The 20,929-nt window shown below is 35.3% G+C and overlaps 1 protein-coding gene across 4 annotated transcripts in view; it reads right to left on the reverse strand.

The window, feature by feature from the left end:
• Positions 1-3,516: 3,516 nt before the first annotated feature.
• The window catches only part of in (inturned planar cell polarity protein), a 666,765-nt gene continuing 649,352 nt past the window's right edge, over positions 3,517-20,929 (reverse strand). For 3 of the 4 annotated variants that reach the window (XM_081752327.1, XM_081752329.1, XM_081752330.1), the window contains exon 21: positions 3,517-16,947. In XM_081752327.1, the coding sequence (XP_081608453.1) occupies positions 16,836-16,947 (112 nt within the window). In that variant the 3' untranslated portion in view covers positions 3,517-16,835. The remainder of the gene's footprint in view (positions 16,948-20,929) is intronic. The other variant, XM_081752328.1, reaches the window with a different exon arrangement.

Here is a 20,929-nt window from a genome sequence, read left to right on the forward strand (position 1 = left end):
TCGATCATGATGAACACTTGTCACTGCACTTCGACACATCCAAATGCTAATATTCCCCGTTTCTAGAAGAATTCTTAGAGAGAGACGTCTTGAAAAGCACACCAGTATACAACAATAAATATTATTCATTATATTATATTATATGCATTATACCTATATTATACCCTGCATTTTATTATAAACCATTGCTTAATTCTATTATAGAATTGTTAATAATATTTGTGATATTATCTTCGACATTTTCAAGTATAAGTGTATATTTTTAAATTCTGTATTCTTATTTCTTCAGAAATGTAATGCCATAGTGACATTTTGAACCATGATTTCTGTTTTGTTAAGAACTAAAGATGAGTATTTTAGATCTAAACAAAAAAAAGTTATATTCAGTTCCAGAAATAAAGATGAAAGAAATCTATGTGTTGACCACACACAAGACAAATGAAATCTCCTTGATCATAGCTAATTATAGACTACAATTGAAGAGAATTCATTTTATTTTTGAGCTGCAAACTTATTCATAGCTTTTATTAATAGTAACATCTAGAACAGTTTTACGCTTGTAAAATGAGACTTCATCTTGTTCGCTTGACAATAAATAAATAAATGCTTGCAGAATATCTAATTCACCTTAAACTGTAAAAATATTTTATTTTTTACTGGAGTCCTACCTGATCAATGAAAAAATAAAAATAGAAACGAAGTAAGACGAAGATTCGAACGCGGGTTGCGGGAATGGGAATTCTACACGAATCCAATGTGCTACGGAATAAGATAACACAAGTCGTGTACTCTGTAAATATGGAAATAATCGTAAGCTTCACGCTGTGAAAGAACGTTTTTTTCATTCTTTTTATTAAGTTTTATGATATTTCTATAGTGTCTTGTGTCAACTGCAAAGAGAAAGATAATGCATTTAACGATTTGGTTAGGGATTGGGGTTTTGAAACATTTAATTAAATCGCGAGGTGGTTGAAAGGTACGCGTACCGATTTAATTCTCATAGTAAGGGGCAAAAGATACTATCCCGCGGAAAACATGCATTCTTTTATGTGACAGATAATACGTATCATCAGTGAAATTGTATTATTGATTGGAAGGCAATCGTGTGTAATTTTGAAGTTGATTTACAAGTTCCCTGACACACATATATTACTTTACGCTGGAAGTAGACTTGTAATACTCTATTCGCAAAAAGGAATATATTAATATATATAGCTAATATTGCAACGATTCTCAACTGATAGATCGTGACTTACTGGTGAGTTCTGAGGGAACTTTTGGTGGGACATGAAATATCTATATCAGATTAAACTGTTAAATTAAGATTTAACTATTTCTGCTGTGTAAAGAATGAGTTTTCTGCAATTTTGTTGGTATTGAGTGACTCATGTCTCTCTTTACTATACGACTGGATGAAATAAATAGTAGTTCTTAGATCCAACTGAAAGTGAAATTAGACTCAATTTTAACATTAAAATTCTATATATATAAAACCCGTGGGTCATTTATTTTCTGAGTATAAAAATGATTGATTGTTTAGTATCTATATTCTGAAGACTATTTCCCTTATACTACTTCTGGGTTTTGTGAAATCTGACGTAAGCACAGACTGGAAATCGTATAGATACTGTATTGTTATGAAATTAACACAGGTTCTTGATTCAATCGCAAGCTAAAACTGCCAAAATTTGCCTTAAGCTGAATTGAATATTCGAAATTAAAGCACTCATTATCAGTACATTTATTTCAGACTACGAAAATCCCATCCATATATATATATATAACTAGCAGCGTTCACCCCGCTTCGCTGGGGTCACCCCGGAACGCAATAAACTTTGTTACTTAGATAATTTTTACTTTTTCGCTTTCAAGTGATATGATAAAAACCATAGTAGATTGCAGTAAATGTTAACATTATATCGCCTGTCATTTATGTTAACCCGCCGAGTGACACGGTCATGCGGGTTGCATATAAATACGTTTATTTTTACCTATGATGAACTAACAAAGGATTTGTACGTTATGGACACTTGAATGGTCAATTATCTCAAGACACTGGTAATTGAAAATTAAAGTGATATGATAAAAACCATCTAGGGTCCAAATCCTAATAACCCCCCAAAAATGAAAGAAATTGGTTCAGCCGTATTAGCGTGATGAGGGAACAAAGGATTTGTGCGTTCTCTTTTATATATAAGATATAAAATTGCGATTCTGGAGCGAACAAGTTGTTCGAAGGCATCCTGGGCATTCTCTTGGTTGTTGAAGACGTGTCTGTTCAAGAACATGTCCAGATGCTGAAAAAGATGGAAATCAAAGAAAGAACGTGGTGGATAGAGAGCGTTTCATATTAGAATGCATGTAACATTTGTATAATTTATTCACATTGTTGTTGCGTAACGTGATTAAACCATCCCTCTAGACCAATGGCCGAAATAGATGTTTCAGTTTGTGGCGCACTTGGCCAATATTCTGAATTCTCGGAAGTGATGGATTTGTCAGAATTCAGTGAGATGTAGTGCAGCTACGACGTAACTCACGGCTACCATGAACTTTTGTGAGTGCAACGTAGCCTCTGGAGAGATTTTAGGAGTGGAGCCGCTATTTAACCATTGGTAGAGCATATTGATTGCCGCCCGTATAAGTTTATTTTTCAATTCATGTGTGAATGTGGTTGAGAAATGAATCATTTTTGTAGCGCAAGAGCAGCAACAACGTAGAGTAGAATTTAAAACACATTTTTGATTCTCGGTCAATTCATGTAGCTTCCATTTATCCGTCTTTCCGCATTTATCCGTAGTTTCTCCAAATGCAGTGCCGAGGTCAAATAAACAACGCCGAGTTCCTCTGCTACTTGTGTTGTTTCCGCAAATTTGCTTCGGAAATTACCTACCTTCAATTCGTTGTCACCCATAGCAGAACGATGTCTGTTACGTTCTTATCTTCGAAACATATCTCACTATAATAGAATTTTCGGAGCTAGCTCTACACTGTACATTCTCATACTGTTCACAATTCATTACTGTTTTGAGCGTTTGTTTTGTAAAAATCGTGTTTTAGTAACCCATTCTTTCAGCCTGAAAATAGACGAACTACTCCGTTTCTGTGGCCTACGTATATAGAAGTGCTGTACTCAAGCTTTCGAATGATATGTAACATAGTAGTGTACGTACAGTATGTTTTATGTTCACAAGCATGTGTCTAAGTGAAAGTCCGAAATCTTACATCGATTTTTCAAGAACTCACTACATGCCAATATCCTATTAGTTATGCAAACGATCAAAAAGTCATGCAGTTATAAGCCTCCAGGAAAATGGTTACTTTATTTTGAGCTGTGCGAGTTATGCTGAATTTGGTTAGAAGCTGCCACTACTCTAAGTTATAAATAATATAATTATTAAACGCCCATTGTATGTGTAGCATATTGTATTTTATACTTACAAGAAATTAATTATATTATACTGAGAATAATGTTTTTAAAGATACTATATAAACAGATACAGATGTATATAAACGATAATACATTTATTTCAATATTTTCTTAAGTATCAAAGTTAATAATTACATATTAGCGATACAAAAAAAAAAAAAAAAGTATAAAAATTAGCACTACAAATATAGAAAACGACATAAATTACATTAAACATCTCTGTCTCAACACATTTTCAAAAGAACACACTTCCCAATGCAAAAAGTATGTACAATAAATATTCACATTTACTTGCAGTAATACTGCTCAACATAAGGATTTCGTTTTTTTTTTTAAAAAAAAAAAAAGCTGCTAGATTTTACATTAATAATAAAAGCCTATTTCATTTCCCGAATTAAAGGAAGTCAAACATCAATTACAACTTCGAATATTACTCTTCAAGATAAAGTTTCCTGCCACTTTTACGTTACAGCCAATTTCTTATGAAATAAATTACAAAACTTGTAATATTTACTTTGTATTTACACCTTAGAAAGTATATATTGAGAAGTACGAGCTAACTATTCCTTCAAGAATACCATTTAAAACAGTATTCAGAAATAGTTTTAGAGAGAATTCATTATTATTATTATTATTATTATTATTATTATTATTATTATATTACAGGGCCGGATTTAGGGGGTTCACCCCCTTCGTTGTAAATATGTACTATCTAAAATGAGAAGTTAGCAATGAAAATAGCTACACTTTCCGAAACTTTCTGTCTTTATGTTTCCGTTTGAGGCTTAAAAGAAAGTGGAGTTTTGCAAAAGCAATAGTTTAAGTCGATTTTCTGAAGGTTGAAGGAAGAAGATATACCTAGCAGAACAATATTCCTCATTCATACCTAAAGGCACTTAAAAAGTTCAAATTTAATTCTAATGTAGTGGTAGTTATTGGTGCATCCTCATCAGAGAATCCTTGATCCAAATATACTTAACAACTTTTATAGGAAACGATTTTCGAAATGGGCATCGTTTTCAAAATGACCGCTAAGACATGGTTCCTTTGTCAGAGGAAAGTTTAGTCTCCGTAGTATGAAACAATTAGATATAAATGAACAGAAGAAACATTGGAGTAGATAAATGGCATAGGGCATATCGAGTGATGTTTTTGGGGAGAGACCCAGGACCACCTGACGGAGTTCCGGGGCCAACTTCAAAATAACAACTAGCAATGTGTATCGAGTAATACCACGTTCGATTGATGTAGGAAACTAAACAACTTTGTAGAAAAGTATTTTTGACATAGAACACCGTTTCCGAAATCCTACAAACGTGTTTCGTTTTTGAAGATCGAATGATGTATTACTCGATCCATTGCCATTTGAAATTTTGAAGTTAGCCCCTGGGACTTTGTCAGGAGCCAGGGGCCAGTAGGGTCAAAGGGCAAGCACCATTCACTGTGCCGTAGGTCATTTACCTACTCCAATGTTTCTTCTGTTCACTTATCTCCAATCGTTTCATACTACGGGGGCTAAACGTTCCCTCTGATACGAGTACTATGTCCCATATCGAAAATCGTTTTCTCTAAAAGGTGTTTCGTTTTTCAAAGATCTAACGAAAGAGTTATCACTCGACCCTTGTTACCACTTGAAATTTTGAAGTTAGTCCCTATAAGAGGGGAAACCGGGGTCACAGGACACACAGCATTTAATGTGTCCTACGACATTTAGATTGCAGTTTTTGTTCCGTTCATTTGCCTTCCATGGTTTTCATACTACGGATATTGGACTTTCATTGGACACAGATACCATGTCATGGCGCCATATTGAAAGCGGTACCCCATATCGAAAAGTGTTTCCTACAAAAGATGTTTCGTGTCTCAAGGACTATCGAACAAGGTGCTACTCGACTCATTTGCCATTTGAAATTTCAAAGTTGCCCTCGTTTTCCATCTTGGGGGGGGGAGGTGTAATTTTGCCAGAATTGGACTTTCCTCTTTGCAATATATAACGTTTACTCCAAAAACTTTTTGTTTTATCATTCTCTAGATATTTGTGTGGAAAGATTAAAATGGACCACCCTGTATAATAAGAAATATAATTGATAACTTGAAAGAAATGTAAGTGATAACGTTATCAGAACGTTCAATCGCATTTGTCACAAAACATGATTTGCATTTACTTATTCAGTTGTTTTTTTTTTTTTTTTATTTTGCTTTCTTTCCTTGATACGTAACATATGTTTTCTTTCCTTTTACTCTGGTAAGACCTCCCGAATGACAAGTCATATCGTGGTGCTCTAGTATTACTGGGTGCAAATCTTACTACAGAAGCAAGAACAGCAAAGAAACTTCCAAATACGGAACCTCTGAGAAGTCAGTGGGTTAGAATAATCTCTACAGACCTGAAAAGACTGAAGAATCTAGTAGTGTGTGTTAAACATTTTGATGAATTCTGTATTATACAAAGTGATATTTATGTTGTGAATGGTGAGATCAAAGAATATCCGAGAAAAATGCCTAAGTTGAAGGAAGGCACTGTGGCCACTATTTTTCCAAATATTCCATCATACCTGTCGTCGCAGCCTAATATCTCTCGAAGACTTCCAGATGTTGAAGATATACAGTTAAATACTGCAATCAGGGAATATTGCAGAAGGATTAGGTTACTAAAAGAGCAGGAAACTCATTACAAGATATTATTACGTACTTTTTGGCGAATAAAGACAAGTTCAGTAAATGTTGGACTGTTACAAATAATGACGAGAAAACTGTTTTCTGTTATATTGACCTCTAAATACACAGTCTGTAGAGTGTATGGTGAACATATCTTGAAATTTGGAATTTGATATATATGTAGGTAAAGCAAAAATCGGTACACAAAGGTTTACAAAGTTAATGAAATCTATAAATGTGTTCGATGATTTGATAAGCTTTGCTGAAGATTGTGTCAGAAATCAAAGTGTTACGAAAGATGACTACATTGATGAAATGCTTGAAATTTTAACATGTCATTGTGAATCAACCCAAATTCGTTTTATTTGTGAACAATTGAAACTCTATACTATGCCAAAAAATTGGTACGTGTATGAAAATGAAACAATGGTTCTTGCTGTTTAATTATTCGTTCATTCACTGCCAGCTTATAAAGCATTATATAAGTCAAAGTGCATTATTTTACAGCATCAAGACAATTTACAAAAACTAGTTAGTAATTTTTCTTTGTCAGGTATTTGTTTACAGGGTAGTTTATCATATTTACAAAGTAAGTTAAAGTACTTACGAGAACATGAAGTTCTTGTGAACTTGTTGATTGATGAAGTAGGTATATATCGAGCCGCAGTTCTCGTTTAAGGGAAGTTCACTTTTTGGTCACAGTGACCTTGATCATACAGCTATAGCGAAATCTGATCAAGTTTCCATGATTTCATCTATTTTGTCCTCTTACAAAGACGTTGTGCCCATCATGCCTGTTCATAAGTTAACAGCCGAACAATTGCGAGACATGACTGTACGTGTAGTAACTAAATTGGAAAAAAATGGTTTCAAAATATTTTGTCTGATATCCGATAATAATGTAGTAAACAGAAAATGGTTTAATCTAATGCCAGAAAATAAAATTTTGCAGCCGTTAATACCTCATCCAGTTGACAGCATTCGACAGTTGTTTTTCATATTTGCCCCAGTTCGTATCATAAAATGTGTTCGCAATAATTGGATAGCAGATAAAAATCAGGGTTGCATAAAGTTTCTAGATATGGATGACAGTAATATTCTTCTCAAAGCAGACGTTAAGCATTTAGAACAGTTGTATAATTATGAAAAAAAGAGGCTCTTGTGAAATATGGCAAATTTTTAACGTGTAAGGCATTGCACCCTTCTTCTATACAAAAGCAAAATGTGAAGCTAGCTCTGAAAAATCTTTGATGAGAAATATAGCTGCTCTTAAGTGTGTGTGTCTCAGAAACAGCCAGATCTGTTTATAGATATTGAAGGAACATGTACATTTTTGCACATTTTTACTATTTGGTGGAAAATTGTCTATGTTCAATACCCTTATGAAGGTCAGAGAACAAATGATGTGTACAGAGAACCTATTAGGAAGAACAATGGCTTTCAACTTGAGTTTCTCAGAAAAATGTCTCTGTGGTTAAAAAATTGGATGCCTTGTCTACCCAAACTTTCAATCTTGGATAACTACAATTGACGCTTTTCCTTGTCTCATACCATATTTATTTGACATATATAAGATTGATTATATTTGTTGGGTAAATTTCAAAATGATGATCTTGAAGGTAGCTTTGGGCAGTACCATCAGTTAAGTCGTTGAAATTATTATATTGGATTCATGAAAGTGTTGAAAAGCAAGAGAAAATTAAGGTTCAAGAGTACTGTTCTCATGAACTCGAAAGGCTTTTCGTTGAAAACTTTGATTCCTGATCGGAATGACAACTTTTGTGTTGTAGATATCACCCGATTTCTTGGTGTCCTACAGATACGGAATTTTCTTTGCAACGTTTTGCCAGTTTTAACATATATCTGCGGCTATGTTGTAATGAAAGAGTTGAACCTGGGAAGATGTTCCACATGCAGCTTCTGGGTACAAACAGACAAAGAAGTCAATGTTGAAGACCTTCCGAACTTATTACTCAACTAGATAGAGGCAAATTAACTGTATCATTTGAATGTTCCTTAATAGTAGTTTCAATAGTGTGGCATATTATGTGTGGGATCATCCAATCACATGAGCAATTATTTCTGGAGAGCACTGCCCAGTTATCTATTTTACATAAACAGAGTTTAGTTAAAGTGAGTCACTTGTCCGATACTCTCCCATATTCTTTGCATGATAAGTGTGTCTATGGTAAAACTATCAGAAATTTGTTGGAAAACATATGTCTTCGTGAGTGCAAACTAATGCTAAATAATTACACAAAGCTAAAGAACGATACGGAAAGTAATAGTAAGTTATCTCAAACGAAAGTAAAAGTAAAAGAAACAACTGGTAGTCTTCCCGCATTGTTCCAACAAGACGACACTCCGCCTCATTATGGAATGAACGCCTTCAGCTTTTTATCTATGGGTCCATGTGAAGGCTACGATTCACTCAGTGAAGAACGGGATATTGAGCACTAGAAGGGCCGAATCTGTGAAGCCACCGCCTATATCCAGCCTGAAGTGTTGTCCAGAGTTCATGCAGAGTGGGAGCATAGATTAACATTGACAAATGAACAGTATGGGAAGCATGTGGAACACACATTGTAACGGTAAGGGATTTGTGTTTTCCATTAAGTATCTCAAAAACAAATAGAGATAGACAAAACACAATTACATATCTAAATTTCTTATCACAACTAATCCAGTAAGAGATGACAAATGTTCCTGCATCATCGAAATGCGCACACGGATCTTAATTAATTTTAATTTTGAAAAGGACTGTTCTGCTGAAGACATTGTCACAGAAGAAGAAATAATTTTAACGCCAAAGAGATCTCAGAGATATTGGAAATAATTATATGGTTCTTGATAAGGACCAATTCCGCAGTCTTTCACTGTTTCCACTTTTATATGTTTGATATCATCTTGGAGTACACTACGAATTGTGAGTAACTCGAAGAAGGAAAAACAAAACAACTTTCTTGTACGAAATACTTGAACAAAGTTCGACGTACTTGTTATAGATGATTTTTTTTCGAAAACAAGGAAGTTTGCAGATAGGAAATCAAAATGTGCACACACATAAACATAAATGTTTAGAATGGAGTTATTTCGTGGAAGTAAGGTTGAATTTTACTTCTTTAAATCTTTATTCATATCAAGACTTCGGGACCCTCTATAGCTACCCCGCCTCCTCCGCCTTGCAGGGGCAGCTGCTACGACACTGACTATGTGCCAAAAACGAAAATTGGTCGAATTATCTGGGTGTAGTGATGATGATTTGAGTTTATAGTCTCCTTTATTGGGCCCGTCTTTGTTCATACACAATCCTTCCCACATTAAACGCTTGTGTACCATATGTGTTGAAAACTTTGTATTTGTTTCTGCATGATGGAATGATAAACTAAAAAATTTATTTCTATAAAATAAACTAACTAGGCTGGGACTATTCATTTGAGCAGAATAGGTGCTTAAAATAGGCCTAGAAAAGTATCTTCCTTCCAAGCCAAACAAATGACAAGGGTAGCGGAGGCTCAGCGATAGGATTCTTACCACTGGAGCAAAGGGTCCCTGCTTCGATCCAGGTCCAAGTGAGTTTCTGGTAGACAGCACCATATCCACGGATTTTCTTGGCGCATTATAATTTTCTTCATTATATTCATTCCAACAATTCTTCCATAATCATTCACTTACATTAATACTGGTGCATAAATGGAAAACATTCTGAACCAAACGGCATGGATAAATAAGTCTTCCTCGGCTAAAGGCTCTACTATGTGCCAAAAAGTATCCAGCTAGGACTAGTAGAAGACAAATACAAAGCAGTTCTTTATACAGTATTAAGATTAAATATTATTAAAGGGATGTCGGGTGTTTGTTACAAATATGAAGCATATTTATATGTATGTTTTGTATATTTGTCTATCTTATTTTATTTTCAATTTTAAATAAGTGCTACGATTCCTATAAACTTTGCTTCATATCAGTTTCGAAAGGAAAAACAAAATTAACACAGTAACAAAACAAGCAAGAACTCTCACGCTTTGCTGCTTTAAAACCTTAGTACTAAGTTGGTCACGTGACTTTCCTCTTTTGCCTCAGCGCGTGGGCCTCTATTTCTCGAAGGCCTCGGTCACATTTGAATGCTCCACATGCCTGGCTATTGTACAATTCAACCAGCTGACCACATGTTGATTTACAATGAGGCCCCTCATAAAATTTGTTAGATGCTGGTAACGTTGTGTCACACGAGTACGCGGAATTCTCCGTTGTCCTTCACTCACTAACCTTTTGACGCAGTGTGCGCCTGTTATATGCCCTATCAGACCTAATAGCACGGTCTCGTGGTGACAACACTAATGCACTCTGGTGGCCGTTCTAGCCGTTACAGATCATTGCAACTTCATCATTTACATACCCATCGAGGTATACATGTGTACGAAATTACGTTAACATTAAACCATTTCTTCCAGATTCTTAACTTTTTTATATCAGTCAGTGCATTATTATTAATATTGGTATTATTATTATTATTATTATTATTATTATTATTAATGAAGATTTAAGAATTCAATATCAAATTTGAAACTGCAGAAGGGTTAAAACAAAAACACTATAACCAACAAACTGGTAAGAGAGGGTAGGGGAGATGAAGTATACAAAATCTATGAAGGGGCGCAAGGTAAATAAGATAGGGAACCACTGTATGGACAAAAGGGGGATGTCAAGATTTCCCCCTGACAAAAATGTATTATCTTACGAGAAGAAATCATTCATCCCAGGAGGGGATAACTTCACCCCCCCAGAATTTTGTTGAATGATCATGAAAATACAGAAGCAAAAAAAAAAAAAAAAAAAAAAACTTTTATTTTGTGCAAACTAAAAGAACACTTTTTTGGAGTTAAAAACAGTTTATGAAACATCTCGCTTAATCTGTTTATTACCGTTTCTCAACCGCAACAAGAGACAAGAATTGCTTGTATTAGAGTATATGATATATTCATCCCCCCCTTGGGAAAAATACTCATACTCATATTCGCACACTGCTTCATCGCAAACATATTTTATATATATTTACTGGAATTACAAAATATCAAGTTATTCACTTTTACTTGCACCCAGTAGCGTCTCCGGATTTCTACAAGAGGGAGGCCACATTACCAGTAACAACGAAACCAGCTTCATTCTCTCTCTCCGCAAAATCACATTACCATCTCTGGCTTTGGAGCGTCCAGTGAATGTTCATTTTGAAGGCATTAGTTAAATTCTGATGTAAGGCATAAATATTACAAAAAACATAGGAACGAATTTGCCATTGCATAATCATGTATCCAGTATATGACTTACATGCGGAATTTCTGAACTTCTATTAACGTACATACTTATTAACAGCATAATTTGAAACGGATACAAACACTAAGTAATGCTGAAAAGTTAGTAAATATTAGTATGCTAGACAGCTTCATTTTTTATATATTTATAATACGAGGCACCTCCAGAAAATAAGAATACTAGATTTTTGTAGGTTTCAAGAAATTTATTTAAAACAAAACTCTTACATTGTTACATCAGTACATATGTGAACTATTTTTCCATGTAATCCCATCCCTCTCAATGCACTTGGTGAGACTAGGGGTTAATTTTTTATGCTTTGGTCAAAGAAGTCTGCCGCCATCTCTTTTACCCAATTCTTCATCTCTAACTTCACTTCTTCGTCAGTTAATTTTTTTTCCCACCCATGTACATATTTAGGGAGGTGAACAGACGATAGTCTGAAGGTGCCAGGTCAGGAGAATACGCATATCAGTCAAAATCGACTGTCTTCCTATTCTTTGCTCATCGTGCACATCACTACGACCGGTTTTCAACACACGACACCACTTAAACATACTCGTACAATTCATAATTCCTTGGCCATAAACTGATTTGATCTCGTTAGAAATTTCAGACGAAGATTTTCCCTTCATAACGAGATAATGGATAACGCTGTGAATCTCGCACTTGGTGGCAGATTTTATACTGTGGGCACAGTTTTGGACATACTGACGCGTGATTGGGATCGCTGGGATGGGTAGGAACTATGGCTACACGGCAGTGTGACCAACATAGCAATAATAAATTCCCTCTGTTCGCGAGGCCTTATTACACTTATTTTGTGGACGCGCCTCGTATTTATTAATTTCTAAAATAGGGACGCGATAACAATTTCATGATGCACTGAAATTCAAGTATGCATGCGATTTCGATCGTTCCTAAAGCAATTTATTCAACCATTTATTTTCAGCATTGCCTACACATTGCAAGACATTGACCTACTGTTTAATGTAGAATCTGAATCATACATCCTCTTACCAAGAATCAAACCTTGCTATCTCATGCCGAAGACGCGTTTGCTAACCATATGCCTAAGAGGAAGCTCCAAAATGTGCATGAAGTTTCGTAAATCTAGCGGTGCAGAGAGAATCGAATTTACTGAACTCACCGTGAATGTATCTCGCCTCAAATCTACCTTACATGACTTGGCAATTGACTTCTCTCTACTTATCCGTATTTTATAATTATTTAGTTCAATTACAAGTCACACACACATCTGTCTCTGACTTTGAATGCTTGTCTTTGAAGTAACAGTATATATATAATTTTATATAAAAAAATCTCAATAATTAATAATTTATATTCTTTTATAATATTTATATTCTTCATATAAGATGCCATCAAATGAAAAGGCCCATTTTAAAATATCTCGAAATACGTTTCAAGTGAGACAGTTACATTATGAGCTGTATATGTCTACAACTGTATGTGATATGGCAGTGGCGGGGTACCAGCGCATGCGCAGTCTTCCAGGTGGTGAGGAGCCATTAACTAATCACTCTCTTTCTTCCCCCAGGTGCAACATGGTGATTAGTGACTGAATAATGAAGGTGCCGCTTACAGGCATAACCATGGAAAAACTTAGTGCTCTTCTAAGTTCTAAGAAATATGTGTGCTTAGTGGATGGTATTCTTAGTGCAGTGCTGTGTAGTATATTATAGTGTGGTGTTGTGTAGTGGTAAATGAAAGTAAATTTTCTCCGGTTTGAGCATAAAAGAAAATTTAAAATAATCATACAGGTGAAAAATATAAGGAGCAATATAAGTGGAAAGACGTGTAAATAGTGAAATAGTGTTAACATTGCAGGTGAATAACCAGTGAAGTGAAACAATAAACAATATAAAACATACAGGGAAAACCATTAAGATACAGGTGAAAAATAACGCCCAGAATAGAAGAAAAAGTCAAATGACGAGATATTGACAAAACAGACAAGAACAGAACGAGAGAAGACGAAGGACTAGAGTCGAACACTGACAGGAAGCATTTAATATACAAGGAATTTTCTTTTTTCTTTTGTTTGTTTGTTTCTTTTGTTTCCACTTGGGTTTGTTTTGTTTTCCGTTTGATTTTTTGTTTTGTATTGTTTGTTCTTTGGCTGTGGTTAAGCCACACCTTTTCAAAATAAATAAAACGATAACAAGGCACAAGAAACATTTCACAATGATGAATGCCTTGTCCAGCATTAATTATTAGGTGCTGACAACAGGTAAACTGAGTGAAATGAAAAAAAAAAAAAAAAAAAAAAATGGAAGAATTGTGAGATGTAATACACTTTTTTCACGCTGACGTACTCATTCAACGGACATTTAGCGGAGAATATATGCTCCTTGTATATGATGATAAATGTGTATCGGACGAAATAAGTGTGTCTACTGAGTTTCATTTTCAAAATTCCAGTATATTTCCAGTATATTCAATAGAACTATCAGCAAATTCCAGTATCTAATACAACGATTTTTTAAAGTTCTTTAGGAATAATCACACTCTTGATGATCTCAGGTTTGACTGTTTCACCAACAAAAGAATATTTTATTTTTAATAAATTTAATTAGCCTTGATTTTTTTTAAATACGAAGAGTTTTTAACATTTTTAAAAAGGGCCTCCCAACTCCCCTCACAGCTCTCCACTCCACCCATTACTTTAAATGTCTAATTACAAAATGTATACAACTCTTGCTTTGGAAAAATTTCCAGTTCCAGTTACCTCCCTTACGGAGATTTATATAAAGGAAGTCCTGGGCTTAGAGCCCTGTGGACTGTTTCACTAATGTTGTTTTAAATGAAAATTGTTTGAAATATGATGTATTAAGATGGATCGTGCCAAAATGGTCGAATTAGCCTGTTTTAATTATAATTGTTTTTCACACTGTTAATGTAATAAGGAAGGATTAGCGGCGCATGAACATATTGAAATTGAATCACAGTATATTAAAATTGTAACAAATAACAAAATCGTCAAAAATATTGAAATGTAAATAGTAAAAACTGAATTAAAACTGAGAGCAAAGCTCCCCAATACTTAGTGTTTACAGCGCTATCTCTTATCCTGTTTGGAAAAATTTACAATTTCAATGAATACAAAATTGTTTCTAAGACTATGAAAACAATTACAAAAAAGTATTGTTGACAAATTACCAGTTTCATGATTTTTCCAGTATGGGGATCAAAATTCCAGTATATTCAGTATTTCCTGTATCAAAATTAAATTCCAGTATAATTCAAGTATTTCCAGTATCAGTAGACACCCTGCACACTAAAGAACGATTCGCGGCCAGTACAGTTGACAAACCACTTTCCGGATACTATTACTGACAATCTTATCCAAGACGACAGACGAATTTCCCTGCCATCCATGAATGTGAGCAAGTGTAAGTTCATAGGTAGTGTGCAGAAGAAGACTGCTAAGAATACATTGTCAAACTGTGTGGACCAAAAGTGTCAAATGAATAGAAAAATATGCACAATGAGACTGTTCTTAACCCATTTAATGCGGTAAAAGAATGAGGGAGAAAACTTCATTTGCAATATCATTGATAGAAATGATTCCATATGTTCACATTATCAACTGGAATCAAAACGAGACGATATGCAGTGGAGCAAGCACGATCACCAAAGAAAATTCAGGCAACAAAATCAGTCAGCAATGTCATGGTGACCGTATTCTTCGATGACTGGGATTCCCTACTAGTGGAGTTCCTTGCAAAAGAAACCAGGATTTAACGCAAACACGTACTGCGAAGCATTATATTATCTGAGAGCAGCTACGAGGGGGGACCCAAAAAAAACGGGAAATTCGTCGTAACTTCTTTATTTCTCAATATTTTTACACTAAATTTTCATCACCTTCAAAGTATTGTCCATGGACCGCAACACATTTCTGCAAACGATCCTTCCAATGTTCAAAACAGTTTTAAAAATCACTTATCGGGATCTTCTTTATGACCTCCAGCGATTTTTGTTTTACCTCCTCCACAGTGGCAAAACCTCCTCCACTGGCTTGATTGCTGCTTTGATTCGGGGTCATTGCCATAGCACCACGATTCATCATCAGTAATCACCTTGGCAAAAAAGTCAGTGTCCTCTTTGAGCGGATTTTGAAGTTCAACACATGCCTCAAGTCGACGCTCCTTTTGCTCGTCTGTGAGAAGGCGAGGGACAAATTTGGCTGCAACCCTTCTCATGTGCAAATCTTCTGATAAAATCCTCTGAATTCAACTCCACGATATTTCAGACATCTCACAGAGTTGATTAATGGTTCGGCGACGGTCTTCACGACCGAGGGCATTGATTTTTTCGACGTTTTCGTCAGTTCTTACCGTTGAGGGGCGTTCTGAACGGGGTTGGTCTTCAATTGACAGTTCTCCATTTTCAAAACGTGCAAACCACTCGTATACTCTGGTTTTACTTAGGGCAGCATCCCCATAAGCAGTCTTCAGCATTACAGTAGTTTCGGCGGCCGATTTCCCCAACAGGAAACCAAATTTCACAGCCGCCCGTTGCTCTCGATAATCTGCCATCACGTTTTCGCCGAACTGGAAAAAGTTGGTTTACTAAACAAACTCTCAAGAGCGAACCGATGCACTCACAGCGACACAACGTCGCACACTGACGCAGGTGACGTGATCGTAACGAACAACTGGTACAACAATGGGTTCCCCCACTCTCCCTCCCCACTGCAGCACAATTTCCGTTTTTTTTGGGTCCCCCCTCGTATAAAAACGCGACAAGGTCAGTACAGAAAACGTTTTATTCCACTATAATGCTCGTTCCCATATAGTCAAACACAGAACCTGTTGTATTCGTTTGTGTGGGAAGGGCTCAATCACCGTGATTCTAGTCGATGTGATTTTTCACATTTTCGACACAATGAAGAAACATCTCAAAGAGCAAAGCTATGCCTTGGATATAGACCTGCAGACTGCTGTGACAGAATGGTTTGCTTCCCAGTCCAATGGCATCTACCAAGGCATTCATCAGCTTGTATCCATGTATCCTTGTGACATGTTTCTTAACACATATGGTGAATTTGTGTAGCTAACTTCTGTGATAACGTCCTTCCATGTAAATGGACCTCTCCATGTGGCACCTTGTATATCTTCACCACATCTCTCTATTCTATTATGCACCACTCCCAAACAAACCCCAAAAATATTTACATAAATCTTCCAATGTATTACTTGTATAAAAAATATTTTCACCATTATTAACTCTTTTGCACTTCAAAGATCACTACATGTGTGTAAAAAAGTATATAAATAAATAAATTACAAATGCTTATGGGCGGATGTTTTATAACCTAAGGCACTAAGTCTTAACCTAAACATTATTTCTATCACATTTATATACAAATAAATTCATAAATTACAGATATTTTGTGGACGGATTCGTTTTAACCTGAGGCACTAAGTCCCAACCTAAAAGCTATTTCCACCATATTTTGTGGAGCCGAATCATGATAACATACATACACTTCACGGGGATGAGGAGTAAAGAACAGGCGTCTGAAACAAAAGAAAGAATACATACATTAATGAACACAGAATAAATAAACAATATATATAATCTATAAAATATACACTAACTACCTACTTCCATAACTTAAATTAGGGAAACTTTACAATCGTTTGCTAAATTATATTAGGTTTCAGCAGGTAGATAAAGATAAGTATTATAATAGGTTTATAGAGTAGATACCATGTAACAATGCAAATTTAATGGAAGACTGGGCTTGATGCCCCATGTTGCTTGTTCTGCAAACATATCTCAAAAATAATGAATTCAATAATCATATGAAGCCTAATAGGAAATGGAAAAATTTTGTGAAGTGTCGCATTTCAAGGTGTGCCTTATTACGAGGCTGATTTGATAAGTAATTGGTTTGATATGAAAGAAAACTTTTTTTTTTTTTTAACGTACTTTATTCTGCAACATAGTTGTTCCTTCGAAGTTCAACGGAACTGCCCTAACATTTCTCTAGCTTTGCAACTCTTTCGAAATACGCTTTACTTCCTGTATGACCCCTTCATTTGACTCAAATTTTCGTCTTGCCAGGGAAGTTTTGAGTTTTAAGAATAGATGGTAGTCCAAGGGAGCTAGATCTGGTTAATAGGCAGGATAAGGAAGCAGTTCAAATCGCAGCTTAGCCGATTTTCACTCAGTGACGTGACTTTTTCTCTGCTCTGGAGTAAGTAAACGCGGCACACAGCTTGCGCAAAGTTTTTTTCATTCATTGTCCACAGTAAAATGAACTCACTCAGTTGAGATGCTTATGGCTTCTGGTTACTCGCACACTTTCACTCATCTGTCGGCTAAAAACAAATCATGAACTTTATCTATGATTTCGGGTGTCAGAACTGATATCGTGCCAGCAAGACATGGTGCATCTTCAAAGGGTTGTTCTGCCACGCTCAAATTCATTTACCCAAAGTCGAAAGTTTCATAGGAAGGACATGAGTCACCTTATGTAGGTAAATTCTTCTCATGAATTTCCTTCGCTTCCAGAAAAAAAATTCGCACCATGAATTCTAATTTTATCTATTTTTGTCTATTACTCGAAATACTTCTGTTTAAGCAACTATCACACAACGAATATTGTCAGAATGACTTGAGATCACAGATTATGTATTCATAGAAATAAAACTTTACGACTATATATACACAGATGACATTAGCGCAACCTATTAGTATCAGAACCAAGTTACTTATCAAACCGTCCTCGTATACAGCAAATATCCTAGCATGTTATCGGCCAATATCTCCTTGCCCCTGCTCCGTTCATCATTTATATCAAACTCGTGCTTGGGGCCGCGGTGGCTCAGTGGTAAAGCGTTCACTTCTGGTGCATGGAGTCCTTAGTTCAATCCCAGCCCGCGTCAAGTGAACTTTGTGGTGGACAACACCGTGTGCGTGGGTTTTCTCGGGGTTCTCCCGTTCCCTCCCACTTTCTTCATTCTGACACTTCATTCATTTCTCATCATCATCGTCTCCTTTAGCCTGACCGGCATAACCGAGGGACATAAAACTCTCAAAAATTTCATTTCATTTCATTTCTATTTCTATTTCTCTCTCTCTCTCTCTCTAGTGACCAGTAATTCTGCAGTATTGCAGTATTTCTGACGATTCTTCTGTTAAATGGGACTGGATGTTTTTGGTTACCTTTAATATGTCTTATAATGAAATAAAATTTATTTATCTTTCTGTTCCGTGGATTTGTTTATTTCACTAACTTTTCACCCGCCTATCTTACTGTACCCTTTATCAGAGTTTTAACTTACTTATGCAGGTAAGTATTTCTTCTGTATACTGAACCTAAAATTGTTAAAATACAATTTTGTCGTGGAAAAGCACTAAAAACTATTGCTCACAATCACTACGCAAGCAAGTAAAATGTCATTTTATGTCTGTTATATCCATTGTTGCCGGGTACCATAATTTTTTTTCACATACAAAGCTTATTAAACAAGATGGCTTATTATTAGCTTAATTGTTGTAGATCACGTGTGTACCAGTCTTTATATTTAAAGAATTCTGGTAGCAGGAAGCAAAAAACATAAAAACATAAAACAGATTCATGTCTAACTATTTTATCTCATTAAGAAGTTCAGTGATCGTATCTAATAAACTTCATATTTATACATCCAGGAATTACGATACCTGGTAACAGTCGACCTAATAGATATAAAACAACAAGAACATTTTACTTATTCATAATGGCGGTCAGCAATAGTTTTTTAGTAATTTTTAAGACGAAATTTATGTTCTAAACAATTCCAGAAATTTATTCCAAACATCCCAGAAATTTATATTCTAAGAACAATATACATTTCCAGCTGAAACTCTCATGAAGCTTGCAGCAAGGTACATGGTTAAAATATTAGTGAAATAAAGAATTCCACCCAACAGAAAGATAAATAACTTTTATCTCATTATACATAAAAGTTGAGTAAAGAATGACATCTGTAACATTCAATACGGCGAGAATTAGTTCGTTTAAGTTAGCTTGCTTATATATATCTCGTTTGATAAGCTCTCCTTACGTCCAAGATTTGACCTGGTATTATTAAAAGATGTGACAGTCATTTCAAAAGTAAATGTAAATAAACGCAATTATAACAATCAATATGTGAATTCCGATTAAGCAAAAGAACTTGTATTTTCTGGATGACGCTCTGTTGCATCAGACAGACAGCGCGCACCCTTTTTCCGGTGAAATTAAATTAAATTTGGTCATTACCACGCACACAATAACTGTAACATCAAAATAACATAGAGAAAACCTCCCACCGCTTAAGAACTATCTTCATTATATATACATACATTGGAGTTTAACGTCTCGCTATATATACATTGGAGTTTAACGCTCCGAGGCCATGGAAGATGACTATAATAATAATAAACTAAAGGATGGAATGAGGGAATGGGAACCCCGAAGAAACCTACGACACGGTGTTTGTACTTTTATTATATACGTAATACAGTAAAACTTGTTAACTTGGCCAACTCTCTAAGTTGACCGCCTGCTTATCTTGGCCTCATTTGTCTTGAATTTGCATTTTTCCATAAGAGTACATTAATTATTACTCTGTAAGTTATCTATATTGGAACTTGGCTGCAATGAAACAATGTTTCTGCTATGATGTTAACGATAAATTTACCTTGGCCATGCAAAATATCATATTGTTGTTATTTTTATTAATTTTGTCATGTTTCCTACATGTGAGGCAGAAGTGCTATGTTTATGGATGGAAAAATCAGAAACATGAATTCTCACGTTGTTTTGGAAGGTCAACGAGAATAATTCCACCCGGATTGATGAAAGAGTGAAGATGGAAGAAGTTTTTACGAAAAATCACGTACAGGAATTCAAGATGTGGTTGTACTCGTTTACCCTGTCTATTTTGGAAGAGTCAATGGATATCGGCGTCTAACTTGAATGGAAAATTTCAGTAATTCCAAAATTCCCACGGTTAAAGCTAACTATCTCTACTAATGGCATCTGACGAATTATCAATAGCTTGTCAACAGAGAGCGGAATCTTTGAGGTATGGATTCCGTTAAGTTTTGCTTCGGGGTAAACTTTTGGATCTCACTAAGAACAGATGATTAAGTTCAAAATTAGCATGTGCATGTGTAGCATAAAGAATAAAAGAAATATGTATAGAATGAACCATCATATCCTGAACAACTGATTTGCTGTGAAGGACATTGGATGTCATCCAAAATGAATGAGAGAGAGAGAGAGAGAGAAAATAGGGGATTATTCAGCAATCGAAACCAATATTTACAAATAAACAAACAAAAACTCAATTCCTATAAAATTATATACGTTACTCTACGAATTTCATGCTTTTTTTTTTTTTTTTTTTTTCAATCTGAATACTTCAGTGCGCTATAATATCAAATCTATAAACTACATACATGTATTACTATTTTGCCACTGTTCATGTGCTTGTATTGTTGAGCTAGACTGGTATTAAGGAAGAA

Source organism: Thermobia domestica, chromosome 3 (assembly GCF_964235325.1).
Source record: "Thermobia domestica chromosome 3, izTheDome1.hap1.1, whole genome shotgun sequence".
Lineage (NCBI taxonomy): Eukaryota > Metazoa > Arthropoda > Insecta > Zygentoma > Lepismatidae > Thermobia > Thermobia domestica.